General features: G+C 42.4%; 1 protein-coding gene across 7 annotated transcripts in view; it reads left to right on the top strand.

Moving 5' to 3' along the window:
• IDO2 (indoleamine 2,3-dioxygenase 2) overlaps positions 1-12,602 on the top strand; it is a 42,677-nt gene extending 30,075 nt beyond the window's left edge. For 6 of the 7 annotated variants that reach the window (XM_024765117.1, XM_024765111.1, XM_024765118.1 and 3 more), the window contains 4 exons: positions 57-116; positions 3,948-3,999; positions 10,031-10,179; positions 11,445-12,602. In XM_024765117.1, coding sequence (XP_024620885.1) covers positions 57-116; positions 3,948-3,999; positions 10,031-10,179; positions 11,445-11,800 — 617 coding nt within the window. In that variant the 3' untranslated portion in view covers positions 11,801-12,602. The remainder of the gene's footprint in view (positions 1-56; positions 117-3,947; positions 4,000-10,030; positions 10,180-11,444) is intronic. The other variant, XM_024765115.1, reaches the window with a different exon arrangement.
• Positions 12,603-14,277: the final 1,675 nt, after the last annotated feature.

The raw sequence follows: 14,277 nt of genomic DNA, 5'->3' as shown, positions 1-14,277 counted from the left end.
CTTACCCTCTTCAGTGCATCCACTCTTAGATTTTTTTTTTTTTTTTTTTGCTCCAGTGGTGTTCTGGAACCTTTCGCTGGACTCCTGGACTTCCACAAAGGCTGTCTTATCCACGGGTGACTGTTTAAAACAATGTTCTTTGGGAGAAAGACAGTCGAAAACTCTTATTCTGCCATGCTGATGATGTCACTCTTGCATCTCCCTGTTTTCTAATGAGTTAACTGTCTGTGTGTCTGGGATGGGGGTGGAAGGGCCTGTGCTCCTGCGTGCTCATCGCGTGTGTCCCTGATTTGTGAAATGCATGGCTTTCCTTATTTTTGGAAATGTCTTTTATCTTTTACTCATTGCCTTTAATAAGTTTTTGGGTACACTCTGGAGGGTGATCTTTGTTAGTTATGGATTGCAAGTGTTGTGGTTTGTCTCATTCTGCCTTGTGAAAGCAGAAGTTCTTCATTTAAATATAGTCAAAGTATTTATAGTTCCTTTTGTAACAGTTTATTTTCAGGAAGTGTGGCATAAGATATAATTTCATAATCAGAGGTCATAGATGTATTTTTCTACATTTTTTTCTGTAGCTGATGTTGTTTGTCTTTCACCTTTCACCCCTTAATACACATATAATTATTATCTCTATACAGTATGACATAGGAAATAAATTCAATTTCCCTTCTGTGAATAATCACTAACCTACAATATTAACACTGTCTTACATCAGATTTTCTTAAGTGATTGGATCTCTTTCCAGGCTCCCTATTCCGTTGCATTGTCTGTTTGTCTTTCCCCACACAAAAACCATCTGTCTTAAATGAACCATAGCTTCATAGTATTTCTCATTTTCAGGTAGAGAAAAGCCCCCTCACTTTTCTCTTCTCCAGGGGCGCGCGTCCTGTCTTTGACCCTTTGCTTTTCATATAAACTTAGAATCAGCTTGTCAAATCCCAATAAAAAAATTCTGTTAAGAATTTTGCTCAAATGGCATTAAATCTGTATATTAATTTGGAGAAAAATTACCTGATTTTGATATTCTATCTGGTCCTTCTGTCCTCTGATCAGGGCAGATGGACAGGTGGAGACTAATGTAAAGACATTAACGTGCTCTCGGAATCATGTCTTCATATTGCTGGGTGTTCTTCTCTTCCCACATGGCCTGAAATTTATCCAGATAGAAAACTCTTCTTTAAAGAAATAAGAAGACTTGTCAACAGAAAAAAAGAAACCAAGAAAATGGAATGATACCACCGAAGTGCAGAAAGAAAATAACTTCCAATTTGGCATTACACACCTAGCCAAAATATCTTTCAAATTTGAAATTAAAACAAAGATATTTTCAGGCAAATAAAAACTCTGAAAACTTATTGCCAAAGGACCCACACTAAAATAAATAATCAATTGAGTTCTTCGGGCAAAAGTACAAAGATTCCAGATGTAAGCACAGAAATACAGGACAGAATGAAGAGCAAGAGATGGTAACTATGTGGTTAAATTCAAATGATTATTGAATTTATACAACAATAATAATGTAGGTTTAAAATGTACGTAGAAATAAAATAAATGATAACAATAGCACAAAAGGCAAAGGGGTTAAATAGGATAAAGTATTCTACAGACCTTGTATTGATTGGGAAGTGGTAAAAGTACTAAATTTCGTAGATCTATTGAATCAGAGGTATCTGCTGTAATCTCAAGAATGACTACTAAAAGAATAGCATTAAGAGGGGGAAACTAATGATAATAAGGGGGGAAATAAAATAATTTAAAACATTATTTTCATGAAAGTCAAAAAAGAAGAAAAAATGGAACAGAGAATAGGAGACAAAGACAAAATAAATAAAAGTGTATATATAACCCAAATATATCAGTAATTACATTAAATATTTGAATATACAATAAAAACAAAATAAACAAAACAAAACAAAAAACTCTTCTTTAGATACATTTATTTTCCTGGATATTGATACTGAGTTTTCTTGTCCATTAACAAAGACACATTTTCTTAAATTACTTTGACTTATTTCAACATAAGAGATTTAGATATATTCTGCTTTATTCATAGTTACTTTATATTTTTGTTTCTAGCCACTATGGCATCTTTTGACTGAACTAATTCCTGTTTGTTCTTGGTTTATAGAATGAAATTGATGTTTAGTGTGAACCTTGAATCTAGCACTTTGATAAACACTCTTATTAATTCTAATGATGATCTGTTGATTATCTAGGTTTTCTATGTAGAAATCATATTATTTGAGAATAACATTGTTTTGCTTTTTCATTTAAATACTCATAACTTTTTTCTTTCAATTTTTATTCTTATTCTTCAGGCGAGGGGATGCCTAACACAGTGTTGAATGGGCGTGCTGATACTTGGTTTTGTCCGACATTTTTAATATTTCAACGTTAAGTATAACATGCACTGGAGGCTTTCTGTGGATTCCTCTTATCAGTTTAAGGATGTTCCCTCTTATTCCTAATTAGCTAAAATTTTTTGTTTGTCTTAATCATGAGTGGATTTTTTTATATCTATTGAAAATTTTACATCAAACTTATCTCACATTTGGGAATTCCCTGGCAGTCCAGTGGTTAGGACTCTGCGCTTTCACTGCCGAGGGCCTGGATTCAGTTCCTGATCGGGGAACTAAGATTCTGCAAGCCATGTGGTACAGCCAAAAAAAAAGAAAAAATTATCTCACATTTACTGAAGTAATCATTTGGATTTTCCTCCTTAAATATGATAAGTTGGGCAAAACATTAAATTATCTCCAGTCATTACTGCTTCAGCAAAAATTTGTACATAGTACTTAGCGTATTTGTGGGAACAGAGCACCAAATGGGAAAGGCCCAGAAATAGGGCCCAGAGAAAAGTCCAGCACATGGGATGGTGTCGCAAATGAGCAGGGAGGATGTGACAGCCCTCAGAGGCCCTGGGAAGCCCTGAGGCTGATGGGAGATGTGAGTTACCTGAGCCCAGGGGGCTTCAGAGAAGACAGAGATGGAAGACCAGAGATCAGGTGTGATGGTGGAAAAGGTAAATTGATGGTATAGAGATGCCATTACTTAGGTCTCATCAAAAAGATGTTTCTTTTTTTCTCCGAAACAAAGAGACATAGACAGGAATCTGGATGAGAGAAATATGTCAGCTCCCAGAGGGGCCCCATAGTGAGACGAAGAGAGAATAACGTTCAAAAGGGGATGAAAAGAAAGTCGGTGCAAATGTGAGGACGTGCTTCTTTACACACACAAGTTAATAAGCTAATGGGATCAGTTATCCCCACGCATTGGCTTAGATTCAAAATGAGCAGCATAGGGACTTCCCTGTGGTTAAGATTAGGTGCTTCCAACGCAGAGGCCATGGGTTGGATCCCTGGTTGGGGAACTGAGGTCCCACATGTGGCGCCGTCAAAAGAAAAACCCCCCAAAACGGAAACAACAACACACACACACACACAGCGAGCTGCACGGACTAATGAGTGAGCCTGTGTCCCACCAAGTGTGGCAGAGCCTGAGCAGGGGATCCTCCACTCTCTGCCCTTTGTTGACTACACAGAAATGCACGCAGGGGTTCAGTGGTCCTCTCTTCTGAAAGCCTTGAAGAGAGCAGATTCTTTCTCTCTGCTTCCCACATTCTTTCATTCCCTCTGTCTGTTTAAAATACTAATTTTTAAAAGATGGCCTTGACCTGTCTTTTTGGTGATTGTTGTTAAGTGCGGAAGAGGGACGTGACCACAAGTAGAAAAAGGCAGCATTTGGAACCGTTTAACCCTCCCGTCAGCGCCAGCGAGGGGGGGCGACAGAAGGGAACATTCCTCCCCCTCCTGCCGCTGTGTTCCCTCCAGGTTTCTGTGCGGATCAGATAGAGGGGGTGTCCTGGGAGGGCAGCAGAGCCCGTGCATGTGGAACCAATTGCTTTTTTTTTGCCTGTAGTAAAGTTCACATTTTGATCGCTCCTCTAGATTATGTGGATCCAGACATATTTTACGCAGTCATCCGGATCTTCTTCTCTGGGTAAGTACAGTTCAACTCTTTTCCTGCGTGAGGCATCTGTAGCCTTTCCCAGATTTATGAGGGGAGAAACAGACAGACGCTTCGCGGAGGAAGAAACACACCAAGTAACCCTTGCTAACAAAGGAATCACCTGGATCCATTCCCGGATAAAAGAAGTGGGGTACCATTTGCATGACAAATGACACTGAAGGATTGGATATTTAAGTTTAGAGTAATTGTCCTGAGGCCATCACTTTCGATTCAATGTACTCACCTTAGAAAACCACTGGATGACAGAGGGAAACGCAGCCCAGTGTGCCACCCACAAAGCTCGATTATGTGTATCTTTTCTCCTGCCTGTTATGCAGGCAGGTGGAGGCATAGGCAGTAGCTTAAAAGCTTCCTTCTAACATTCTTGGAATAGCTACAACAAAGACAGTTTTTCATATTTCTGGTGTTCTTCTTTGGTCACCTGGCCTGCAATTTCTCCAGATAGAGAACTCTACTCTTAGATACATGTCTTATTTTAAATACATTTGTCATAACGTGACATGTTTTAATGAGATTGCTTTCCTATTCACATTAACTGAGAGAAACTAAGTTTTTGTTTTTGTTTTAATGGTGAAGAGTGAAAGGTGGAGGTGATGGATGGAAGAGGTGAAAATAGACATCATCTAGAGCACCATCTTGATAACTAGGACCTGCCTGAAACGCTGTTGGTAGGAAGAATACGAAGCTGTGTCTGGATGTAGCAAGAGTCATGCCGAATTCCAACATCAATAGGTGTACTGATTCATCCGTAGATTTAGTGGTATATTCCATGGGTGCACGAAGGGAGTGACCATGTGTATTAAGTATTTTCTCTCGATTGGGTAGGTCTGTAGTGTGAGACATTCTCAGGGGAGGCCAGCCTGGGTGGGGACCCCTCATTGTAGGGGTAGTGAGTGGAAGCAAAGTTTCTAGAGAATAACTTGAGAGTAACAGGTACCTGGTTTATGGGGAAAAGAGAAGGAAAGGGGAAGAGCAAAGGAATGGAATTGAGAGCATATCTCACAATTTACACCTTCCTATGTACCCTTCACTCCTGAAACCCCGACAAAGGGATTATTCATCCTGTAGAACTCTTTTTGCTCTCTGTATCTTTTGCATGTAGTCAGGGTCAATACAAAGATCTGATCGTAAAATAGAAATTCTAGCAACAAATATTAAGCAAAGCATGCAGCTAGGCTTTGGTAGGATTAGAGGGGAGAACAAAAGGGCCATTTTCCCAGAACGTTTTAAATAGACTGCGTTTTAGGAAGACCTAATTCTGGAAAATCTCCTTGTGCTTCAGTTTGCTCTCTGAGTTTGGGTTAGTTGACACTGTTCCATAACAGATTACCACAACTTAGCAAGGCTCATTTATTACCTCACATTCCTGTAGGTCACAAGTCTGGGTGAGCTTGGCTTGGTTCTCTGTTTAGGGTCTCAAAAGGCTGAAGTTGGGATCTGCTGGGCTTGAGCTCTTATCTGGAGAATCTGGGGGAGAATTCACTTCCAAACTCATTCAGGTCTTTGGTAGAATCAGCTCTTTGTGGGTTGGGAACTGAGGTCTCTCATTCTTTCCTGGCAGAATCTGCTGTCAGCTTCTAGAAGCCTCCAGTATCCTTTCCAAGTCAGCAATGATATTTCCAATCCTTCTGGTAATTCAGATCTCTCAGAGATCTCCTGTCATCAGCCAGAGAAAACTCCCTGCTTTTAAGGTCTTGTGTCATTAGATTAAGCTCCCCTAGATAATCCAGGATAACTGCCTATGTTAAGGTCCCTCATTAGTGACCTTAATTACACCTTCAAGGTCCCTTTTGCCTTGCCTTATGATATATCATATCAACAGGCATATTAATAGTTCTATTAATAGTTCTAGGAGTTAGAATGGGAATCTTGGGACAACATTTTTAGAATTCCATCTATCATAGTTAAATGGATACCAAAGGGTGACTTCATTTTCACTAAGATAAGTTCTGAGTCAGTGATGCATTTTATCTGTGATCTACATAAAGGCCTCTTTTCTATTTCTGATCCTCAAAATCATTTCCCACGTAGCTAAACTAAGTGGCCAGTAGCCAATCCTAAATGTGTTGGTGGCCAGAAGCATCTGGATTGTTGAGAGTTCCCAGTAGGGTTGTCTTGAAAAGTCTAAATCTGCTCCTGTGTTCTTGATTTGTCTTATGCTTGACTCATTATTTTTGTTGACTTTTTAAAAAAACATTTTTATTTAGGAGCATTAAGAAATTCCATCTGTAGATGAAACATAGTCCGTTTATTTCTCACTCACGTCAAATTTCTCAGGGAAGTTAGCCCCTATGGATAAAAGTCATCTCTTTTCCTTTCTTTTTTTTTTCTGTTTAAACTTCCCCTTTTCTGGGGTTTGCTAGAAATATGCTACAAGAAATGTTAAAAATAAACTTGCCTACAGAGATTTGTAAGGAAACTAATTCCTTTTCTTCACAAACAGCAGTTTGGGCCTGAGAATGCATGGGAGCAATCCTTGGGCTATTCAGAGAAACCCAATTTTTCTTCCTCATATTAATCTCATCATAGTTGGAGAATATGGGTTTTGAAAGTAGATGCCTTCCTTTTATTTTTTATTTTTTTTGACTTTCATGCTCTTTTTTTCTCTATCATCTTCTTTTAAGCTGACCAGGTCCTTTCAACAAATACACTTGGATTTACATATTCTATGTAGATAATACCTAATTATAGAGTGCTATGTTTTCATTCACTCATTGACCAAATATTTAGCGAGGGCTGACAAAATGCCAGGCACAGTTCTAGGTGCTGGGGATGGAGCAGTAAAAAGAGCAACTTCATTTCTGTGGAGCTTACAGCTTAATCACGGGAGACAGATAATGAATAAATAAATATAACAAAGGCAATACCATACTCGATGTGTTACAACCAGAAGAGATACAGGAAACTTTAGGATAACAGAGCATTATGGAGTGTGAGGGGTGGTAGCCGAAGTCCTTATTTGTTTATTGTGATCTGCGAATGCCACGTTTCTAAAGGATGCTTAAGCAGATATGTGAAGGAGGTGAGGAAGAGTAGCAAACCACCCAGGTACCTGCTCTGCCTGAAAGGAACAAGCATCATAATGACCCTGGGGTGGAAGCGCTTTTGGAGGAAGAGCTGCACCGAGCCCAGCAGCGCTCGCATGGAGTAAACGTGGGGAGAAGGAGAAATACAAGCGGTGGGGCGACCAGATCACGTAGAGGCTCGTTGGCTCCTTTTCTGAGTGGGGTGAACACCACAGGCAAGTTTTGAGCAGAATGACACGAGCTGTGTGAAGTCGCAAATCGCCACGCTGTCTTCTGAGTGGGGAATAGAACGGACCGAGGAACGCACCTAAGAAACTCTGGACTACAGTCCAGGGTGGTGGCCTGGACTTAGGCAGGAGCAGAAGAGGCCTTGAGAAACAGGCAGTTCTGGATGTGGACTGAAGTTATCTGCTCTTGGATTGCACGTAGAATGGAAGAGAATGAGGTCCTTCAGAGAGGACTCGAGGTGTGTGGCCGGATCCATGGAAAGAATGGAGCTGCCATTTTCGTTTCTCTGAAGGTGGAGACATGGGAGGGGCAGGTCTGGCCAAAGGAAGGGGGAATCGAGAGGTCAGTTTGGGATGTGTCCCCTCCCATGGAGATGTCCAGTAGGCAGTTGAATACACGTATCTGGAATATAGGGCAGAGATCCAGGTCCAGGTGCACATTCGTCAGTAATCCTAATATAGTTGGCTTTGAAATCCAGGAGACTTAGGTGAGATCACTTGGGAAGTGAGAGTAGTGAGAAGCCCAAGGAATGAGTCCTGAGAGTGTCCAGCACTTAGAAGTGGTCGTGAAGGGAAGGAACGAGAGAAGGAGACCAAAGTGACTATATGAGACCATCAACAGGATTACAGAGAAAAAATCTGAACCAGTACAGCCATCGTGTTTGGTCCACTTACCACACAATAGTGGTCTGGTCTTCAATATTTCTGCCCCATAAAATGTTGCTTAGAAATTTTATTGGACCAGTGTCCTGAACTCTGCGGAGTCAGTAGACCTTTGTGGAATCCACTTGTTTCTTCCAGCAGCTTCAGGAAGTAGGTACAAGTCAGGAGAACTGAGACTCAGAAGGGTTTGTACAAAGTTACAAAAGGAGGGAGCAGAGGTTAAAATTCACTGTGAATAATATGATAAAAGGGCTAATATTTATCAAATGCTTGATAGTTTTCAGGCACAGGTCCTATACAATAGGACCAGGTATTATTTTAATTAGTTCTCACAACCCAGTAAGGTAGATACTAATATTACTGGGATGAGGAAACTGATGCTCCAGGAAGTTAATTAACTCACCCAAGGCTCAGAGTTACTAAGTATCAAAGCTGAGATTCCATTCCATATCTGCTTAAGATAGAGCGCTCTCTCCTAAGAGCTACAGCAGGCTGTGATCTTAGACTCAGAATCCTCCCTGGTTTCCTCCGACTTGTCGCCTGCCCTGCTGTGCATGTGTCATCTCTTTCCATAGTGATATTGCTACAACTGCAAAGGCCACTACGATATTCATCCAGTGAAACCACAGAACAGGCAACGCAAGACAGCCCCCAAAGAAAACAATAGCATTTCCTACCTCAGGAAAGTATTTGGAAAAGGTCATGGATGCGAGTTGAGCAGTCTGTCTGCGGCTTTTGTGTGTGCGAGATGTGTGTGTTTCCCTTCTCTCCAGCAGAATGACTTGTAGAATTACAGGAAGAAGGAGAGACATCAACATAAGCCTGTTATTTAAAACCGTTAACAACAGGGTTCCCGGCAATAAAAGGAAATGATTCTGTTCTTTAGTAAAAGTAGAAATTTACCCGTGGGTGGTCTTGGGAAGTGAAACTAGAAAATGACAAGTTTGGGGGTCAAGTTCTGGTTCCCTCTCTCTCTAACAACGTGGTCCTAGAGACTTAGTGCCTTGAGTCTTTATTTCTTTATCTGTAAAATGGATTTTAAAATGCCTGCCTTGATCTACTCCAAAGAGGACAAACGAGAAAATGGATGTGAATGTGATACGTAAACTGTAAAGCATCGTAAGGGCAGATGTGGTGTGTTCTTGGCGCTGCCGACTTTCTCATTGTGGAGTCACCCACATACACTCTGTGACGGTTCAAGACCCTATAAAAAGTCAGACAGCGAACTGAGTAAAGTGGCTTGGGTCCTCAGGAAGAGGGGGACTCAAGGACAAAACGATGAAGATGTGGAATCAGGGCGACAGAAGAGGAGAGAAAAGAAGAGAAGAGAGGAGAGAGAAGGAAGGAAAAACCATTTAATCTGAGCTTTAATTCCGGTCCTTCCTCCTGTCCTTGACTGTAGATTCTGGTGATCTGCATGGCTGTATTGTGTTCTCTTTGCTGCTACCCTTATTATTAACACCTGCCATCAACAAACTATCTGATAAAGGCATTCCCATGAAGTTAGGTAGTATTTAGAACTGAAGTTTAATGTGAAAACTGTTATAGCTATAACTTTTAGGGAAGGGAAAAGATGTGTGTGTATATTTGTATGCATATTTGTGTGTCTGTGTCGGTGTTTGGGGTGTGTGTGTGTGTGTGTGGGTATGTGCACGCGCATGTATTTTCAAAACTCTACTTGTGGAGTTACCGGCATCAAGGTCATCAAGGTTGAGATTAGCAGAGGGAGTGAAGATTGTTCCAGATCCCCTATGTTAATGGTTCCTGTTGATCAGCACTGACGTCATCTTTATAATTGAATTTTTCCAAAAACATGTCATAGGACCAATGCCAATGATTTCTCTCTAAATATCTTTTACTTCTCTGGAACAGTCCTTTATATGAGCAAAGAGAAGGGCTGGCCTGTTAGGAAGTCGGGTCAAGATAATGCTTAAGTACACGTCCTACAAAGATATCCAGCCTCTTGCCCTAAAGTTGCCATTGAAATTGTGTTCACTTTCTCGCTCAATCTCTGTTTCCATATCAGAAAATATACTCTTAACTCCTAGCACCCACTTCTTCTCTCTGACTTTTACTCTTGCCTAGCTGGAAGGATAACCCAGCAATGCCTGCGGGGTTGTTGTATGAAGGCGTCTCCAAAGAGCCCCTGCATTACTCCGGCGCGAGCGCTGCCCAGAGCACAGTGTTGCATGCCTTTGATGAATTCTTGGGTGTTCGTCACAGCAAGGAAAGCGGTAAGTCGGACGTTTTTCTTTTTCTTGTTTTTTCCTTAACAGGGAGGAAGAACAGTGGTGTTTTTATCAACTGATATGTCCAAGTAAGTAAATGAAACTCTCAGGAAGTCTATACTTCTCCAGATCAACCAGGAGACTGTGCACCTGCCCTCTGGGACTGTCAAGCCAATCAGTATCAGAGCTCAGCTGAATATTGGGTTTTATTTCCAAATCTTAAAACATTCCTATGTTTCCAGCTGTTCCCTGTAACTTTGTTTGGGTCCTTAGGCAGTAGCTGGCTTCTGTAGAGTGGGGGAGAGAGATGCAGATCCAGGGCTGTGATACTATGTCGCCAGGTCTGGATGCAGCTGGGGATGGGGATGGGCTCCTCCCGTGAAGCCCATTCCGTAAAAATGGTGCGGCCGCAAGCCAAGGCTACGTAGACCAGAAGAGGGGTTCTGCCATTTTACAAGCTTGAAATGGCTCTTTTCCTTACCTGCCGGCATCAAGCCTAATGTTCAACACCTGCAAAAGGGCACTTCCTGGTACAGAGTTTACAAGTTGGATTAAGAAAAAACAAATGACTAGAATTCGGTGTCATAGGGTCCAGTCTCATCCACAAAAGTCTGTTCTATAGAACCATGATCACTTTTCACGGAATTTTGGTTTGATGCGGTTAGTAGTTGACGTACCATGCCTAATATTAATCCCATAATGGGTTTCCTGTAAATGATCTCTCGCCTACCTGTATTTCCCATAAATATCTATTGATTTGATTTTTAAACAATTTGACTTCAAGAGGCTGTTACTAAAACAGTTGATCGTTCTTTATCTTCCTGTCCTCAGAAACTCTATTACTTTCCTCTTCCTTAGCACTCCCTCCACAACGAAGCACTCAGGAAACAAAATTCAGCAGAGTATTTAAGGGTCCATGCCTTACATTGGTAGATATACCTCATGTGTAACCAGCAAGATATGTTGCCCACATTTGGTAGATGATAAATATTTATACCTTGGCTGGTAGAGCTAGTTCCATCTTAGTTATTTGTGATGGGCTTGCTTCTTTTCCTGCCTCATCTCCAATCTACATTTGGAGGATCTGATGTCTGTATGCAAAAGAGCCGGCCGAGTTGATTAGACACCATTAGGATGAGCAGTTAGGAGAGCGGCAGCATTGTTTGCTGTGTTGATGTCTGGGAAGGCAGACGGCTCTCTTACCTTCCCACGTGGAGCTACGGCATCGTTCTGCCTTGTTTCATGACATTGCTCTGCCTTGTTTCTTTCAGCTGATTTTCTGCACAGAATGAGGGATTACATGCCTCCTTCCCATAGGGCCTTCATAGAAGAAATTCACTCCGCTCCTTCCCTGAGGGACCACATCCTGTCCTCTGGAAACAGCCAGCTTCTGACAGCCTATAACCAGTGCGTGGAGGCCCTGGCAGCCCTGCGCAGCTACCACCTCGCCATGGTGACCAAGTACCTCATCACGGCCGCACCCAAAGCAAAGGGCAGGAAGACGAGCCATCTCCCGGGGCCACCTCAGGCCTTAGAAGAGAGGGGCACAGGCGGAACAGCAGTCGTGAGATTCCTGAAGAGTGTCAGGGATAAGACCATAGAGGCGATTCTCCACCAAAGTGGCTAAGAGACTGCCCTTCTCCCCAGCAATGCAAACCACACAGGTCTTTCCTTATCCTCCTTTCATTGGACAGCAGGTGGGCCTGGAGAATGAGGACGAGGGTTCTGTCTGGAATAATCTGACAGGGACCTCAGACCTGTTCATGTTCTCGCTGCACAGAGCACCATCTTCTCCTATGTTGAGAGAATTTTCATGGCCAGGAACTTGTCTTTCCCTCCCTGATCACTGGGTAATAGCAAACAGCTCTGGAGAGCCCCTCATTCAGAACCCCACGGAGGAGTGAGTGTACCCCTGTTCTAGAAAACCAACATAATTTCACAAATCAAAGAAAACTGCTTGTGGACAGATCACCTTGCTGATTTCTCAAAAAAAAAATTTTTTTTTAAAATTCCTGCATTCGTTGGTTCACTTACTGACTTATTCAGCCCATACTGAGTCCTGGCTTAGGGGTTACAGCAGGGATTTTACAGTCCTCTCTCCCCACGTGTGCAGAATTTGGGGGCAGAAGTTTGGAGATGCTCCAGTGGAGATGTGAAGGGAAGAGGCAGCTGATGATAAGACTCTGAAATCACCAGTGTGGAAATGAGAAGTTAATGATATGGGAACGGGTGGGGCTTAGCCACAAAGTTCAGAAATTTGTACTTTCTATTTTGGTTTCTTTCTTTCTTTTTAGAAGAATGATTCTTTCTCCTTACGCTGAAAGTTTGTATTTGTAAGATGAATGAACCCTTTGGAAGTAAATGAGTGAAATGGGAATACATGGGAAATCCACATGTGTCGTGTGCAAATAAATGTCACTTTTTATTGACTTGGTTTATATCTCAAGATCTCATTCCGCCTGGCAGTAGAAAACTAGAAAACGTTAATCTTAGGATGAATTCCATTAATTTAGGGTTGCCCTCACTGTGCACACACACGTCCCTGGGCTAGTTCTAAGTTCTGGAGGGCTGATCTATATCACAGCATCAGGGAGGGGCACCTGATCATCGGGCTGGTGGGCAAGTTAGCATCCGCTAAGCAGGCCCCCGCCCTACGTGGGTAGTGGTCTAATGGAGCCCGCAGCATGCCTCATCCTGTCTAAGCCAGAAAAGATGCTCAGCCCTCAAGGTCCTATCGCGCCACCTGGAGAAGCACTGACTTATTCCCACAGCCCCCAGGGATGTTGAGCGACTACCAGACCGGCTCAGAGCATCTGCCCAGAGGTGTAGGCACAATCTCCACTCTTCAGTGCGATGGGGGGTGGGGCAGGGGTTTCTGGACTCTCCTCAATGCCCAGGGCCCTTGGTGGGAAGTCACGAACCAGTATATTTCTTGGGGTGCCAGGAAGGCTCCTACTGCCCCCTGTCCTCCCAGGGTGTGGCCTTGCCAAAAAAGTGGGGAGGTGGGCATGAAGGGGCCAAGAGCATGTGGTCTGAGTGGACCAAGGGAAACTCTGGGCCTGATGAGGTCCTCTCTGCCTACCGTTTAAGTCAGAGTTGCAGCTCAGAAGACCGAGACTCTCATCACTCAAAAAGCCTTTTCGGGCTTCCCTGGTAAAAAAAAAAAAAAAAAAAAAAAAAGCATGCCAGTTCAGTCTAGGTTTTAAATCTAGGTTTGTATGAATAATAAAAAAAAAAATTTCCCTGAGGGTGACAGGATTAACAGAGATTCCTCTTCCCTGGTATCCTTTCAACAGATCCAAGTCCACACAAAGAGACCACAGGGCCTGGCTCTGAGCAGGTTTTCAGTAAATGTTGAATAATTAGAAAACCAGATAGATTAAAGGGGGCTGAAACGGGAGTGAACAAAGTGTAGTCTTTCAAAGCTTTCAGAATGTTTTGTTTGTTTGTTTGTTTGTTGTCTTTACGCAAGAATGAAATCAGTGCAAACCAAAGAGCTCCTTTGCCAAAGAACCAACTCCTAATTCACGTTCAAGCTTTGATTTCTAGGGCCAGTGAGTTCCACGTGCAGCTTTACTCCAGATTTCTAGAGATAAAGGGAATCCGTATCAGTGGGAAAAATAACGAACGGTAGAAATGATTTGATCATGACCATGATGAGGTGAGGATGTTAACGCAAGTTCGAAGAAAAGGCAAAAGTGTAGGCTTAGAAACTCTTTCTACATCTGTATCTGTATCTATACCTATACCTACATCTACATATATATCTGTATCTGTACCTGTATCCACATCTATATCTATCCCAGGCTGAAGACCCAGGGAAGAGCCAATGCTGTGGTTCAAGTCTGAAGGTCACTGTTGGAGAATTTCTTCTCTCTCATGGGGAAGAGCAGCCTTTTTGTTCTATTCAGGCCTTCGTCTGATTGGGTGAGGCCTACCCTCCTAGGGTTAGGGCAATCTGCTTTACTCAAAGTCCGCAGAATTAAATGTTAATTTCATCCCCAAACCCCCTCCGAAACATCCAGAATAGTGTTTGACCAAATATCTGGGCATCATGGCCCAGCCAAGCGGTTGTATAAACCTAGCCATCTCCAGCTTCCTTGA

Source organism: Neophocaena asiaeorientalis, unplaced genomic scaffold (assembly GCF_003031525.2).
Source record: "Neophocaena asiaeorientalis asiaeorientalis breed wild unplaced genomic scaffold, Neophocaena_asiaeorientalis_V1.1 scaffold14, whole genome shotgun sequence".
NCBI lineage: Eukaryota > Metazoa > Chordata > Mammalia > Artiodactyla > Phocoenidae > Neophocaena > Neophocaena asiaeorientalis.
This window is presented reverse-complemented; position numbering and strand designations above follow the sequence as displayed.